This window comes from Stegostoma tigrinum, chromosome 26, assembly GCF_030684315.1.
Source record: "Stegostoma tigrinum isolate sSteTig4 chromosome 26, sSteTig4.hap1, whole genome shotgun sequence".
Classification (NCBI taxonomy): Eukaryota; Metazoa; Chordata; class Chondrichthyes; order Orectolobiformes; family Stegostomatidae; genus Stegostoma; species Stegostoma tigrinum.
The window spans coordinates 14,593,429-14,611,169 of NC_081379.1; the positions used below are offsets into that span (position 1 = coordinate 14,593,429).

Sequence of the window (17,741 nt, forward strand, 5' to 3'; positions counted from 1 at the left end):
CTGTGTTCATCCAGCTCTACACCTTGTTATCTCTTTCCTCTGACACTGACAAGATTGCAATTGTAGCTATATATCTCTCAACAAGCCCCTTAGGGAGTAGGAGTAACAAGCAATTGATTCATCACTCTGGAATTTTGCATGCTACAGTATGATTGCTTCTGAGAACGCAGGAGTGGAGTCTGTGTATCAATGTCTCGACGAGCCTTTTGTCTCATGTGATGGAGCATTCTCTGTGTCCAGCCATACACAATGCAGTTCAGCAGTCCCTGAGATGCAGCAGTGAATGCCTGGACCAAAAACAAAGCAGCAGGGTGTGTTAAGATTAACATGCTTCTTTTTTCAAAAACTCACACAGTTAACCTCAAATTAAGCAGAGATAGTAGGAACTGCCAATGCTGGAGAATCTGAGATAACAAGGTGTAGAGATGGATGAACACAGCAGGCCAAGGAGGCAGCATCATTGGATCAGGGGACTGACCTATCCCCTCCCTAACTCCCCATGTGCACTCACCTTTACTGGCTCCAACCCTGCCTCATTGACCTGTCTGTCTCCTCTCCACCTACTCTCCTTTATCTATCTTTTAAAAATGGTAAATGGAAAAGCCCTGGGGAAAATTGATGCACAGAGAGAACTGGGTGTTCAGATCCATTGTACCCTGAAGGTGGCTACACAGGTCGATAGAATGTCGTATGCCTTCTTGACCACTCTTGTACTCGATACCCCGTCTGATGAATGAAAGAGTTGGCAGGTCATGTTATGGTTGTATAGGACTTTGGTTCGACCATATTTGGAATACGTACAGTTCTGGTCGCCACATTAACAAAAGGATGTGGATGCTTTGGACAGGGTGCAGAGTTGGTTCACCAGGATGTTGCCTTTTTTGGAGGGCACTAGCTATGAAGAGAGGTTGAGTAGACTAGGATTATTTACATTAGAAAGACAGAGGTTTGGGGGGACCTGATTGAAGTCTACAAAATCATGAGGTATAGACTGGGGGGAGAAAGCTTCTTGCTATCCACACTGAGTGGAGTCTCAATTACTAAGGGTCACGATTTTATGGCAAGAGGGGAAAAGTTTAAGGGAGATATGAGTGGAAAGTTCTTTAGGCAGAGGATGGTGGGTGCTTGGAACGCGTTGCCAGTGGAGGTGGTAGAGGCGGGCATGATAGCGTCATTTAAGATGTATCTCGAGAGATGAATGGGCAGGAAGCAGGAGGATTCAGATCCTTGGAAAATAGGTGACATGTTTAGATAGAGGAGCTGGATCAGAGCAGGCTTGGAGGGCCAAAGGGCCTGTTCCTATGCTGTAATATTCTTTGTTCTTTGTTCTGTCCGCCTCCCCCTCTCTCTCTATTTATTTCAGAATCCCCCTCCTGCTTTCTTTCCCCCCCCCCGCCCCCCGCCCTCCATTTCTGAAGAAGGGTCTAGGCCAAAACGTCAGGTTTCCTGCTCCTGTGATACTGCTTGGCCTGCTGTGTTCATCTAGCTCTACACCTTGTCATCCTCAATTTAACCTTTTCTTCCCCCACAGCCTTTATGCAGTGCCCCACCTCCAGAACCTGTTTGTTGCATCTGCAACGTCCCACATTTCTCCTGCTAAAAGCTGGCTCCCTGACTTGTAAATATACTCTTCAGCCTCTCAGGAGATGTGCAGCGTTCATCCTGCAAAATTAGCCCCATCTGATTTTCTCTTCTACCGTGGGACAACACTGGAATTTATTTCGAAGCTGTGTGAAGGCACACAGAATGGGTGCTGAGCAAAATTGATAGAATTAAGCTTGTAGGAATGTTGCTGATTTCTGAAACATTTGGAATATAGAGAATTGCAGTCAGTGACCTAGACTCTGTTTCCTTTTAACGAATATTCTTATTTTCAGTAGATGTCTTGTGAACCATACTGATGATGCTTCCATTAGAAAATAACTTTATACCACCCACCACCGCCGTCACTCCGTTCACCGCCAGCATCTCGAGACAAGACAATGACACCCAGCCCTGCTGAGTCGTCACCATCCCCCCCCGCCCCCCAAGACCTCCCTCTTACTCAGGGCGAAAGGTCAGTCCTCAATAAAGGACTCACCTTTGTCCCCCTCCACCCATCAATGAATATAACTCTCATTTGGACATTGAGCAGTTTTTCTGCCACCTGCTCCTCCGTGCTTATTTCTTTAACCATGAGCCTATTCCTCCCTCTAGTGACCCCTTTACCCGCCTCCAATGCACCCCCTCCTCCTGGACACCGCCCCAAGACCTTGTACCCTCCCCGACCTCCATCTCTAATTGTCGTCGAGACATCGATCGCCTCAACCTCTCCATCCCTCTCATTCACTCAACTCTCCCCCATAGAATGTGCAGCCCTCCACTCCAACCCCAACCTCACCATCAAACCTGCAGACAAGGGAGGTGTAGTTGCAGTATGGCACACTGACCTCTACCTCGCTGAGGCCAGGCGCCAACTCTCTGACACCACCTCCTACTGTCCCTTGGATCATGACTCCAGCCCCGAGCACCAAACTATCATCTCCCAAACCATCCATGACCTCATCAGCTCAGGTGACCTCCCACCCACAGCCTCCAAGTTCATCGTTCCACAACCCTACATCGCCTGCTTCTATCTCCTTCCCAAAATCCACAAACCTCACTGCCCTGGTCGACCCATTGTCTCCGCCTGCTCCTGCCCCACCGAACTTATCTCCACCTATCTGAATAATAAAGTGTGAAGCTGGATGAACACAGCAGGCCAAGCAGCATCTCGGGAGCACAAAAGCTGACGTTTCAGGCCTAAGGGTCTAGGCCCGAAACATCAGCTTTTGTGCTCCTGAGACGCTGCTTGGCCTGCTGTGTTCATCCAGCTTCACACTTTATTATCTTGGATTCTCCAGCATCTGCAGTTCCCAATATCACTGATACAATTCTACCTATCTGGATTCCATTTTCTCCCTCTTGGTCCAGGAACACTCTACCTACGTCTGTGACACCACCCATGCTCTCCACCTCCTCCAGAACTTCCAATTCGCCGGTCCCCAACACCTCATTTTTACTATGGACGTTCAGTCCCTATACACCTGCATTCCCCATGCAGATGGCCTCAAGGCCCTCCACTTCTTCCTGTCCCGCAGGCCCGACCAGTCTCCCTCCAAAGAGGCCCTCATCCACTTATCTGAACTCGTCCTCACCCTCTACAATTTTTCCTTTAATTCCTCCCACTTCCTACAGACAAGGGGGGTGGCCATGGGTACCCGCATGGGCCTGAGCTATGCCTGCCTCTTTGTGGGTTACGTGGAACAATCCAAGCTACAATGGCCCTATCCCCCATCTCCTCCTCCATTACATTGATGACTTTCAGCGCCATCTCATGTTCCCACGAGGAGCTTGAACAGTTCATCCACTTCACTAACACCTTCCACCCCAACCTTAAGTTTACCTGGACCATCTCTGACACCTCTCTCTCCTTCCTGGACCTCTCTGTCTCCATCTCTGGCATCCACCTGGAAACCGATATCCATTTTAAACATACCGACTCCCACAAATACCTAGAATATTCCTCCTGTCACCCATCTTCCGGTAAAAATATTGACAGGATGCAGAGATGGGCTGAGAGGTGGCAGATGGAGTTCAACCTGGATAAATGCGAGGTGATGCATTTTGGAAGGTCGAATTTGAAAGCTGAGTACAGGATTAAGGATAGGATTCTTGGCAGCGTGGAGGAACAGAGGGATCTTGGTGTGCAGATACATAGATCCCTTAAAATGGCCACCCAAGTGGACAGGGTTGTTAAGAAAGCATATGGTGTTTTGGCTTTCATTAACAGGGGGATTGAGTTTAAGAGTCGTGAGATCTTGTTGCAGCTCTATAAAACTTTGGTTAGACCGCACTTGGAATACTGCGTCCAGTTCTGGGCGCCCTATTATAGGAAAGATGTGGATGCTTTGGAGAGGGTTCAGAGGAGGTTTACCAGGATGCTGCCTGGACTGGAGGGCTTATCTTATGAAGAGAGGTTGACTGAGCTCGGTCTCTTTTCATTGGAGAAAAGGAGGAGGAGAGGGGACCTAATTGAGGTATACAAGATAATGAGAGGCATAGATAGAGTCGATAGCCAGAGACTATTTCCCAGGGCAGAAATGGCTAGCACGAGGGGTCATAGTTTTAAGCTGGTTGGTGGAAAGTATAGAGGGGATGTCAGAGGCAGGTTCTTTACGCAGAGAGTTGTGAGAGCATGGAATGCGTTGCCAGCAGCAGTTGTGGAAGCAAGGTCATTGGGGTCATTTAAGAGACTGCTGGACATGCATATGGTCACAGAAATTTGAGGGTGCATCCATGAGGATCAATGGTCGGCACAACATTGTGGGCTGAAGGGCCTGTTCTGTGCTGTACTGTTCTATGTTCTATGTTCTATGTTCTAAAAAGGCCATCCCCTATTCCCAATTCCTTTGCCTCTGCCGCATCTCCTCCTGAAGTGAGGCATGCCACTCCCAAACATCCCAAATGTCCTCTTCCTTCAAGAACCGCAACTTCCCCTCCACAGTGATCAAAAATGCCCTTGACTGTGTCTCCCGCATTTCCCGCATCTTATCCCTCACACCCCCCTTCACAATAATAATCAAAACAGAATCCCCCTCCTCCTCACGTACCACCCGACCAACCTCCAAATCCAATGCATCATCCTCCGACATTTCGGCCATCTGCAATCCGACCCCACCACCACAGACATTTTTCCCTCCCCATCCTTATGTGCTTTACGGAGGGACCATTCTCTCCGTGACTCCCTTGTCCGCTCCACACTTTCCTCCAGCCCCACCACCCCTGGCACTTTTCCCTGCAACCGAAGCAAGTGCCACACCGGCCCCTACACCTCCCTCCTCACCTCGATCCCAGGCCCTAGGAAGACTTTTCACATTGGCAGATGTGCAGGTGAACATCTGTTTAATGTTATATACTGTATCCGCTGTTCGCGATGTGGCCTCCTCTACATCAGGGAAACCAAGCAGAGACTTGGGGACCGCTTTATGGAACACTGACAGTCAGTTCACAATAAACAACTACACCTCCCAGTCACGAACCATTTCAACTCCCCTCCCCACTCCTCAGCCGACATGTCCATCCTGGGCAGTGCCACAATGACGCCACCCGAAAGATGCAGGAACAGCATCTCATATTTCGCTTGAGAACCCTGCAGCCCAATGGCATCAATGTGGACTTCACCAGCTTCAAAATCTCCCCTCCCCCAACCACATGCCAAAACCAGCCCAGCTAGTCCCCGCCTCCCTAACCATTCCTCCCACCTCAAGCCCCACTAACCTCATCCCACCCCCCTGACCTGTCTGTCCTCCCTGGACTGACCTACCCCCTCCCTAACTCCCCACCTACATTCACCTTCACTGGCTCCATCCCTGCCTCTTTGACCTATCTGTCACCTCTCACCCATCTTCTCCTTTAACCATCTTCGATCCGCCTCCCCCTCTCTCCCTATTTATTTCCGAATCCCCTTCCCCTTCCCCATTTCTGAAGAAGTGTCTCAATCGGAAACATCAAACTTTCCTGCTCCTCTGACGCTGCTTGGCCTGCTGTGTTCATCCAACTTCACACCGTGTTAATATACCAAATAACCTGTTCTTTCGACTACAGCACTGTATTCATTAGGATGTGGCTATTGTTTGAGGAATTTTCTATTTCAAACATCTAGTATTACCAGGATAGATAATCTAGTTGGGTACAAAGGAAAATCACAACACGATCTCAGACCAGACTCCACAACATTATTTGATACAGAGATAGTAGGAACTTTTGTTGAAATCTGAGATAACAAATGTGTGGAGCTGGAGAAACACAGCAGGCCAGGCATCAGAGGAGCAGGAAAGCTGGAGGGTCCAGACCCAAAATGTTAGCTTCCCTGCTCCGCTGATGCTGCCCGGCCTGCTGTGTTCCTCCAGCTCCACACCTTGTTAATTATTTGATACAGCTGGTGAGTTTTTCCTAATTTCCTGATTAATTGTCATCCCTCAACCAACATTACTTCTCAGTGAAAAAAGGTAATTATCACTTCATGTTTGTGGGTTCTCTAGTGGCTAATTAGCTATTGCACTTTTCTCCACGAGAACAGCGACAGCTTAGACTGAGAGCCTTTTCCTGATCAAGCTATGTATTAGGTGAATAAAGCATATATCTATTTAGGTCTATTTCTACAGCTAATTTCTTTTTCCCAGCAACGTCTGCTTCCCTTTTGAATCTTTCCCCTCTCGCCTTAGACCTATACCCTCTAGTTTTGAACTCCCCTACCTGAGGGCAAATGACCTCTGCTTTTCACCTTACCTACGCCTCTCATGATTTCGTAAACCTCCACTAGGTCACCCCTCATCTCCAAAACTCCAGGGGAGAAAGGTCTGAACTCACCTCGCCTCTCCCCTATAACTCAACCCTTCAGTCCCAGTAACATCCTTGTAAATCTTTTCTGCACCCCTTTCCAATTTATAGGAAGGATATTATTAGTGAAATGCTTCTGCTTCAACTATGGGATCTGTGGCATGGATAGAAAATTATATAAAGGGCAGAAAATAGCTATTCCTGTTCAGGTTGATGACTGCGATCAGTAGGGTTCCACAGGGGTCAAATTTAACACTCAGATGAGGAGGAATTTCTTCTCTCAGAGGGTTGACAGTCTTTGGAATTCCCTACCACAGACAGCTGTCAGGCAGAGTCTTTATGTATAATTAAAAATGAGAGAGAGATTCTTGATCAATAGCAATTCAAGGGGTACAGGAAAAATGCAGGAAAGAGGATGTAAGGAATGTTGGATTAGCCATGACCCTATAGAATAGCGAAGCTAACTCGAGGGGCTGAACAGTCTATTCTGGTTCCTATTTCTTAGTGTTGTAGTTTCACTCAGTAAATAACCGGGATTTCAGATCTCAATTTTTTTAAGCTCCTGGAGCTTCCCGCCTCCTTGGACTGACGTATCCCCTCCCCACCTATACTTTCCTCTCCACCTACCTTCTCCTCTATCCATCTTCGGTCCACCTCCCTCTCTCTCCCTATTTATTTCAGAACCCTGTCCCCATCCCCCTCTCTGATGAAGGGTCTAGGCCCGAAACGTCAGCTTTTGTGCTCCTGAGATGCTGCTTGGCCTGCTGTGTTCATCCAGGTCCACACTTTGTTATCTTAATATGAATAACATGATGTGGAGGTCTGGTGTTGGACTGGGGTGGACAAGGTCAGAAATCACGGGGCACCAGGTATAGTCCAACAGGCTTATTTGAAAACATAAGTTGTCAAAGAAGGAGTGAGGCTCCGAAAACTTGTGTTTTCAAGTGAATCTGTCGGACAATAACCAGGTATTTGTGTGATTTCTGACAATGTGAATAATGTCACAATATCCACATTATCTTCCATTTTACAAGCTCTCACCCAATCATTTGGCCCTGTCTAAATTGCCTTGAAGCTTCTTTGCAGTCTCCTTCCAACTCTCAATCTCACTAACATGTGTATCATCAGCAGATCCCCACTTCCACCATCCACATCATAGATATAGATTGTGAACAGTTAGTGTCTAAGCACCAATCCTTACAATACCCTACTGGTCATAACCTGCTGATCTGAGAATGACCTATTTATTCCTACTCTCAGCTTTTTGCCAGGTAACCAATTCTTAATTCAATCCAATATTGTGTCCCTAATACCATGTTTTTATTAAGCTCCTGTGTGGGATTTTATTTAAAGCCTTCCCCCCTTCAGACTCTTTTATTGACATCCTCAAAAAAAAACTCTCTGGTTTTGCCTAATGCAGTCTATGCACGTCCAGCCACTTCTTTATAAACCCATAATGACCCTGTTCAACCAGAGAATAATTCTCTAAATAACCAGTGATCATATCATTACAATAGATTCTAATATTTTCTGTACTACTGACATCAGGATAACAGGTCTACAGTTCCCTGTTTTCTCTCTCCATCCTTTCTTAAACAATGCACTTGAAGTAACTCCAGAGGCCTATATCCCGTCACCAAGTCACCTTTTATTTGAATGTGGAGATTCCTCGACACTGATCCACATCCTTTTGAGGCAGCTTTCAGAGTGAACAGGATGTCTGATACTCTCTTGTTCTTATCTATCAGCCAAGACTCCATGATTAGGGCTGTTAATCTGCACCAATCAGGGAATTCACAATAATGAGGTCTATCTGGCTGACCTTGTTACAGTCACTACGTCCCTCCCCCTCTGAGTCCATGGACATAGCCAGTTTTTTTTAGTAGCTCCTTCCGGGGCATTTTAGCACTGGGTCAGGTTCCTCCAACTCTGCCCCTGATACAGGCAGCGTGTAACGCACAGTAGCTCAACTCTTGCACCCGGGGCATCTCAGAAGAAATTTATTCTTCTCTTCAGGTGGGAAAGGCATTGAGGCAGTGAGATCCCCATGTCCATCTCAGATTCCAAGGTCTTTTCAATGTTTGATGGAGGGGGAGAACCCATAGGTTCTGGTACAGTCAGAAAGGGTGTTGTACCGTTTGCAAGTTTGCAGCTTTCATATGGTCCACATGCTTGTTCAGAACCATCACACCCACCCGATCTCTACACATCACAGGGTCGGGCCTTGTGTCAACCATGACTGTTACCCATACAGGGCCATTCCCACGGTTCCTACACCAAACTTTGTCCCTTAAAGTAAAATGCCTGTCTTCCTTAGTGGAGTCTTGTGTCCAGCCTTGGCATTCTGGACGCAGTTTCACCTTCACCCTCCCCCACAGGTCCTGGAAGATCAGATTAAATCTGATGCAGGGTCTTCACCCCATTAGCAAATCTGGAGCTATCCCTGTAGTTGCATGAGGGGTGGTCCTATGATCAAATAGAAAACTGTACAGTTTGCTATCTAGTGAAACTGCAGTGCGTTTCTTTAAGCCTGCCTTAAATGTTTGGACTGCTCTTTCTGCCCAACCACTGGATGAAATGAAATTGTCCTTACATGTCAAATACCATTTGACTTTAGGAAACACTCAAATTCCTGCTGGTAATTGATGGCCTGTTATCTGTGACCAACACTTTTGGGAGTCCGTGTTTCGCAAAAGATGCACAGTTTTTCTACCATTGCCAGTATTGGATGAATGGACTCTTTGCACGTCCAGCCACTTTGAGTGGGTGTCTACAATGATTGAGAACATTGAGCCCATGAAAGGATCTCCATAGTCAATGTATAATGGAGTCCAAGGTTTAGCCAGCCATTCCTACAAATGTGAGGGAAGCTGCTGGTGGTAATTTTTGTCCTTGATGGCAACGTGGGCACTGTTCCACCAACAATGTCTGCATCTAATCCTGGCCACCAGATATAACCTCTTGCCAATATCATCATTTTCAAAATCCAGGATGACCCTGGTGGAGTTCAGCCAGTATGTGGCAGCGATCTTTGCTTGGGACAATCATTCTTGCTCCCCATAATAAAATGCTGTTCTCTAATGTGATCTGATCTCTCTGGGTCCATATGGGTTTCAATTCTGGTTGTGATGGCCCTTCGGTTTCCTCCATCACCACCAGCTGTTTCCGTTTTGCTAGGACCAGATCTTTCTGCATCCGAAGTCTGAGACTATCAGCTGTGACTGGAAGTGTGTCCAGAAAATTTAAAACCATTATGACTCTTCCATCAGCACCACTGGTGGTGCACCTGCCAGTGGGAGGCAGCTCAATGTGTCCACATTTGCTACTTGGCCTCCCAGATGGTAATACAACTTATAATTATACGCACTTAGTATTACAGCCCACCACTGAATGTGGCCTGAAGCTATGAGCAGCACTGCCTTGTCATCTTTAAGTAGACTTAACTGGGGTTTGTGGTCCATAATTATTACAGATTTACATCTGGAAAGATATTGGTAGAACTTCCTGATTCCAGCAAATCGAGGCATATAAATAATAAGCGGGACAAAACACCAACGCTTCACCGGAGGTGCACTGATGATGTTACCTAGCAGGGAGATGAAACATCTACAATCAAACACACCAGCTCAACGAGCAAGTCTACAAACTCATGGGTAATAAATGCTGGCCCAGGTAATGGCATCAACAAGAATAATTATCTTAATTATTGCTCAAATGAGCGAAGGGAGTTAGCCTAACCAGATCATATTAGAGTCACACTACATCATCTAGTCCCTCTGACCAAGGGAAAGAGGTATAGCACCACCCCCTCCCCTGACCACCACCCCCCACCCCTAACCCACAACTAAATATTGTTTTGGAAAGCTCACCTGTAAGATATAGAGTATAGCATAAAGAGAAGGCATGTCCTTTGGGTTCAACAGCTTAACCACGGCCAGAATCGTTGCTAAAGGGAAAAAAAAACCATAAACAGAGGTTAAAATTAGGTTTCTTTGGCTTTCTTCAACAAACATGACAACATTTAACCAACAGAGGTACACGCATCACGAACATAACCATCCACCTATTGTATGGATAACCTATGGAGGGAGAGGCTCCTCTACACAAAATACACAACAAAATAATTATCTGATAAGTAATGGTCACCTGTGGAATATTTGGCACAATCTTTCTTTCCTTATTTGTTGATGATACGTGCCAACCTGTGAACTCCTATCTCATGATCCTATAATTGCAATATTCAACATTCTTCCTTCTACCACCACTATTATCACTTGTGTCAATTTTTCCTTTTAAAATTCTTTCCCACCTTCTCTAACCTGTGGATCTTCCCACTGGTTTGGAATTGTGATGACCATGGAAGAAAGTTCTACACCATGATCAAGTCTACCCTTAACCTTAGATATGGTTTGTCCTCGTCATCATCTTGTTGATTCTGTTGGTAACCTTTATGATTTCTACTGTACCATGTATATGGATGGATAACTGGTAAAGTATTTCCAATTCTCTATTCACACAATGTACATTACCAATTTGGTAGAGTGCTGTTTCTCCCTCAATGACCATCTCAGATATTTTTCTTTAAGTGTTATGCCGATGGCATGATTACATGGTTAGTTGCCTCCTGATTTAGGTTAACCCCTCACTCTTTCTCTCCCAAGTTTTCTCTGTCAGAATAACTAGGATTTATAGGGTAACTAATAATGATCTGGCTAAGCCTATTCTCTTCATTTCCAACAGCAATTTTTTAAAAAATTATTTGTTCATGGAATATTGGCATCACTGCCTGGACCAGCATTTATTGCCCATCTCTAATTGCCTTGAGAAGGAGGTTCCTCACCGCTTTCATAAACCGTTCCAGTCCACAGGATGTAACTACACCCACAATGCTATGAGGAAGGGTGCTCCCGGACCTTGACTCAGTAACAATACACGAATGATGATATAGTTCCACCACACTCTCCTCCCTTGGACTTGCCTTAACCTGAACACTTCAGGAGTTTAAGACCCAAGTGTGTGGTCACCATATCACTATGTTCTGGTTTACCTTGTGCTGTCAATCAATCTTACTAACTTTGGTGGTGCACTGCCTTAAAGACCTAGATATTTAATGCAAAAGAGAACTATGTGTGTGTATGTACTGTCCAAACAATATTTTGTATATCTCATGAAGGATTACAGGAGGCACAGCGGCTCAGTGGTTAGCACTGCTGCCTCACAGCGCCAGGGACCTGGGTTCGAATCCAGCCTCGGGCGACTGTCTGTGTGGAGTTTGCATGTTCTCCCCGTGTCTGCGTGGGTTTCCTCCAGGTGCTCCGGTTTCCTCCCGCAGTCCAAAGATGTGCAGGCTAGGTGGATGGGCCATGCTAAATTGCCCGTGGTGTTCAGGGATCTATAGATTGGGTGGGATGCTTTGAGGGTCAGTATGGGCTTGTTAGGCCGAAGGGCCTGTTTCCACACTGTAGGGATTCTATAACAACTACTGGAACTGTCCAAACTATTTAGAAGTTCCATTTGCATTTCCCCCCGCCACGACTGCTCAGCAAATCCCTGCTGTAATCTGTCTAGCACATTTATTTTAAGACCATCATTCATAGGAGAAGTAGGAGGTCATTTGGCCCAACTAGTCTGTACCACTATTCAATGAAATTGTCTTTTAATCCTTCACTTCACTTTCCTGCCTTTTCCCCATATCCCTCGATCCCCTTACTGATTAAAACAAAGGCTGTCCATTTCAGCCATGAGTATACTTAACGACCCAGGTTCAACAGCCCTCTGTGGTAAAGAACTCCATTGATTCACCACACTAAGAGAAAGAATGTCCTTCCTCATCTCTGTCTAAATGGGTGACTCTTTACTCTGAGATTATTCCTTCTGGTTCTAGATCTGATACAAGGGAAAGCAATTTCTCCACATTTACCCTGTCAAGACCCCAAAGAATCTTGTATGTTTCAATCAGAGCTCCTGTCATTCATCTCAACTCCAATGAATACAGGTCCAACCTATTCAATGTTTCTTCATCATAGAACTCCTCTGTACCTGATATCAACCGAGTGAACCTTTATTGGACAGCCTCAAATAGCAGTATATCTTTCATTTAAAAATTCGAAACTGTTCACAGTATTCCAACTGTGATCTGACTGGGGCCTAGTTTTAGCAAGACTTCCCTATTTTAATGCTCCAGTCCCTTTGAAATAAAGGCCAACCTTCCACGTGCCTGCCCTATTACCTGCTGAACCTGAATGCTAGGTTTTTGTGATTTATACACTAGGTTACCTAAATTCTCCCTTTTTGTAGCTCTCTGCAGTCTTTCTCCATTAAAATAATATTCAGCTCCTCTAATCTTCTTGACAAAGTGCAAAGCCTCACATATTCCCACATTATATTCCATTTGCCGATTTTTTATCCTCACTTAATTTGTCTATATCCCTTTGAAGACTCCTTGTGCCATCCTCAACACTTGCCTCCTACCTATTTTGTTTCATCCCAAATTTGGTGCTAGTACATTCTTCTCTGTCATCCAAGTCATTAAGAAATTTTGCAAATAATAGTGGTCTCAGCACGAATACTCTGACACTCCACTAGTTGTGGGTTGCCATCATAAAAATGCCCCTTTATCCCGATCCTGCCTTCTGTTAGTTAGCTAATCCTCTACCTGTGCTAATACATTGCCTCCAATACCATGACTCTTATAAAACAGCCTTATGTGCAGTACCTTATCAAATGCCTTTTGGAACTCCAAATATATTACATCCCCACAGCTTTTCCTTTATCTATCCTACTCGTTACCTCCTCAAGAGCTGTAATAAGTTTATGAGGTATGACTTACCCTTCATGAACCCATTCTGATTCATATTATTGGTTTCTAAATGCTCTGCTAATACATCATTTATAACACACCCTGTCTTAGTTATCTGCAGGAGTCAGTGGTTTGGACTCCTCAAGGATAACAAAAACCGTGAATACCACTCTAATGTAACTCTCCCATGTACTACAAAGTATAGTATAATCAGACCAGATGAGTGAACATGAACAAAAAGATGAGTTTAGCAGCTGATCTCATGTGTGTGTCGATCTGGTGGTACTACATCAGTGGATAATGAAGATGAAGTGTAGGCTGTAACATTTTGCCCGTACCAGATGTTAAGTTAATGGCCTATAGTTATCTGTTTTTTGTTAAATCCACTTCCCTTTTGAATAAGAGGTTGTTTGTTCATAAACAATTAGCAGTTTACCAATCTTCTGGGGCTTTTCCAGAATCTAAGGCAGGCTAAAACACATAGTTCTTGTGTTGTTATCTGGTAAGTCTTAAATAGTTGAATAACTGCAATACGATAGCTCAGTGGTTAGCGTTGCTGCCTCACAATGTCAAGGACCCAGGTTCAGTTTGCTGTCTGTGTTGAGTTTGTCTGCATGGATTTCCTCCAGGTGCTCCAGTTTCCTCCCATAGTCCAAAAATGTGGAGGTTAAGTGGTTTTGTCCAGGTATGTGTGGGCTAAGTGCATTAGTCATGGGAAATGCAGAGTTACAGAGATAGGGGGATGAATCTGGGAGGGATGATCTTTGGAGGGTCAGTGTGGACTGAATACACAGTGTGGATTCTATGAATTGAGCAGTTAGATGGTGCATCAATGTGCCCTTCCACTCTCTAATCTGGTTTTATTTTCACATCTACAGAATCACAGAGAGCACCTTGTTAGACTCTACTAACCTGGTCCCCAACAAAACAGAAAAGCTGTAGGATAGAGGAAGATTCTCCTCTCAATCATGCTGATCTTTGCCCATTGCTGGTCTCCAAGAAATCCAGTCAGAGTCACTAGTTTCTTATAGAGGATCCGAGATTTAATTAGGAGAATCTGTAGGGATGAATGGAACAAGTTAAATAAAACTGCCAAATTAGTTAGTCTTTAGATGATTAGTCAACAATATTTCTGACAAAAGCTTATGAGCGCTAAAATATTTTGATCAAACAATGACCTATTATTAGGCCAAAGTCTGTTTTAATCAGTACTGTACAGCTTGAAAAAACAGCCTCCTGGTTTAAAGGATCTACTGTTCTGGAGGGCGAGAACAATCAACCTTTGGACTTCGTGCATGCATAATTGCTACTTAAAAATTGTGACAAACATTTTAGGTATTACTAGGAATAAGAAAGCATACATTGTGGCTACTTGAGCAAGATGTGCATGTAAGCCCAAATGCTGAAAAGCCAAAAATCCCAGCTAAGCAAAGCTCTGAGCAATTTGGCAATATCAATGTCATTGACTGGAAGATCAATCAACCTTGTGACCTGGGCTCACATAAATATTGTGTTTATATTATTTACATCCATGTATGTTGCACATTGCTTATACTGTTGTAATATTTACCTTTAAGTCAAGACATTTATAATGAGCCCAAGAACAAAATTTCCTATTCTCATTACTAAGTAAAAGGTTATTTAACCAAAGAAATAGCAGGACCATTCACCAAAAGGTCAGTCAAAGAATTGGGTTTTAAAGGAGCAACCCAAAAGGAGGAGTCTGAGAGATGTAGCAGTTTGGAGGAAAAGTTCTACAGCTTCCAGACGAGGCTGCTGAATGTTTGGTGGAACAAGATAATCAGGATGAATTCAATCCCCAGTTAATGTTGCCTTTGCTTCTGTCAACTATAACAGCACTGATAGTGCTACAAACAGCCCCTGTGGCCTTCATCAAAAGGAGGTAAAGAATCCAACAGATTGATTCCTCAACCAGTGTTTCCTCTAGAAGTGCACACAGCAGCAGAGCATGGGTCAAGCTCACTTGTGATACTCTCGTTGTCAAGTACCCCACAGTCATTCAGCATTTAGCCTCACATATGGTCAACAGGGTGAAATACAAGAGTGGAACTGAATTTCAAAGTGGGAGGTGTGACAATGTGAAAATTAGCCTAAAACAAATCAAAGTAAACACAGAAACACCATCACTGACTAGTCCATTCACAAACATCTGAACATCACAAATTTAACCCTATTATCTTCTGTATTTAGAAAAAGGAACTAAGCTTTCTTTTAAAATTGTACATCCAAACTACATTTGCATCCACACTCATGCAAATCTCTTTAACCCACCTACTGTTAACCACCAAAAGTTGCAAAATGTTTAAATTTAGTCAATTAAAAAATAAATCCCTTTCAAGAAAATGAAGTGGAGGGAAGGCTGTTTGAAGCTTGTCTATGTTACAGCATTAGTTGGTGAGGACTGCCCTGCTATTTGATGTTAGTGTTGAATCATTAGCTGAGTCAGGAGACCTTGGGTTCGATTTCCACTCCAAAAATATCAGCTTCATCTAAGCAGTCACTCCAGTGCAGTAATAACATACTTCATACACTTTATATTTCAGGGTCCTATTTTATGTGGACGTGTGCTGGAGGACTGCAAAGTGGCCACTGTACCTAAAGCAGACAGGAGTAATCAGGATATATACAGGCAAGTCTGTTTAATGGCTGTGTAATGAAAAAATATTAAGCCTTTAATTCATTCTGAAGTTACTTTATATCTAGATAAATTATTTAGAGGCAGTTAGCATGGATATCAATCGGGATGATCACCAGCCTTGTGGAATTCTTTGAAGAGGTAGCTGGGAATAACAAATTTTAGACAAATGAAAGACCTAATAACACATCGCATGCAATTAATAGAGAAGATAAAGGCTGTACAGTCAAGGTAAGGAAGGGAAAATGGAATTAAAAACTGTTCACAAAGGAGAAGTTTGGAAGTGAATACTGCTGAACCGCAGGGCTCAGTTCTGAGGCCACTTCAGAAATTAACCATTTGAATGTAGGACTGGGGGAATATTGTTGAAAAGTGCAGATTATATTGAAATAGGAAAGATAATGAATTGACTAAAAGGCCAATAAAAGCAAAGGGCTGCTGATAAAGTGGAGGTATGAGCCATGATGTGGCAGTGGGTTTTATTAATACTAAGTGTGCAGTGATGAATGTTAGTGGAATTTTGTTCTGTCATTCTAGTAATTTTATTCTGAAAAACAGTAGTTTCAGTGTTACAGAAAACCAAAGAAATTTGGTGGATAAAACAAAATCAGAAAAAACTCGGCAGGTCTGACAACATCTGTGCAGGGAAAGCAGAGTCAACATTTTGGGTTGAGAGCAAGGGGAACTCAACATAAGTTAAACATGTAACCTTACCACAATTCCAAGTAAAGTAAAACAGAAGGTAATGAGCAGGATGATGGTTCTGTACAGGTATACACTGTGACATGCATTCTTATGGACATTAACGTAACTGCTGTTTGATTCAAGCATTCTGGTGTGAAGGAGGAGGCACCTGCGGTGGAACAGAGAAGAGAGGCATCAATCTCTGCCCTGCTAACCTATAACCATGACCTCGGACAGCATACAGAGAGCAATACGATTGCAAATGAAAGTTTTGAATGAGCAAATTAACAACTTGATGACTCAGGGCCACAACAATCGCCCAGGGCAATAAAGAAACAACTGGGCTCAAATCAGTTAATTCAATAAAGATGAAAAGTTGAAACTATGACATTTGTCCTCAATAATTCACATGCAATTTAGTTTATCCAGTTATTCTTGTGAGTCATTCTTTAAAACTTAGTGTGCAGATTGCTGGGGAAGGATTTGAGACTAGGAACAAGAGTAGGCTGTTAAATAGGCTACAAAGTCTCTACCATTCAATACAAATCATGGCCGATTTCCTATCTTAATGCCGCATTCGTGCTTTCTTCCCATGCTCCTTGATATTTTTAAAATCTGAAACTTTATACATCTTTTTCTTAAATATATTCAGTGACTTGGCCTCCACTGCCTTCAGTAGTAGGCAATTCCACAGCTTCAATATTTTTTGAATGAAATGTTTCCTTATCTCAGTCCTCAATGGTCTATCCTGAAATTGTATCCCCTGGTTCTAGACTGTCCAACCAGGGAAAACATCAGCTCTAGGGTTTGTGTGTGTTACTCATCTCACATGGATGGTTCAACCCTGATGACCAATCCACAGCTGTGTTGTTGTTCAGCAGAGGTGTGAAGATAGCACAGCAGCTTCTAGTGGTCAGAAACCTACCTGGACATCAGTGACCAGCCTGGGTGTCAAGTCCTTACCTGGGATTTGGCTCCTTAACCTGGAGCCAGAAATTTCCCAGGAGTCATTACCTAACCAGAAGTCATCTGCTTATGCTGATGAAAATGCACCAACTGCAACAATATAAACATTCACCAATGTACAACACTTAATTCAGTTAAATGTCCCATGGAGCAATTGTCAAACAAACATTTACATCAAGCCACACAAGACAATATTCAGTCAGTAACAAAAGCTTGGTCAAGAGATAGAATTTAAGGATCATCTTAAAGGAGGAGAGAAAAAGAGGGAGATTGGTA

At 43.9% G+C, this 17,741-nt stretch overlaps 1 protein-coding gene across 1 annotated transcript in view; it reads right to left on the reverse strand.

The window, feature by feature from the left end:
• Nucleotides 1-17,741, reverse strand: part of tmem116 (transmembrane protein 116) — a 32,978-nt gene continuing 15,237 nt past the window's right edge. Inside the window, exons 8-11 of the mRNA XM_048556514.1 lie at nucleotides 16,530-16,668; nucleotides 14,072-14,216; nucleotides 10,230-10,306; nucleotides 1-287 (exon numbers count right to left, since the gene is read on the reverse strand). Coding sequence (XP_048412471.1) covers nucleotides 90-287; nucleotides 10,230-10,306; nucleotides 14,072-14,216; nucleotides 16,530-16,668 — 559 coding nt within the window. The 3' untranslated portion in view covers nucleotides 1-89. The remainder of the gene's footprint in view (nucleotides 288-10,229; nucleotides 10,307-14,071; nucleotides 14,217-16,529; nucleotides 16,669-17,741) is intronic.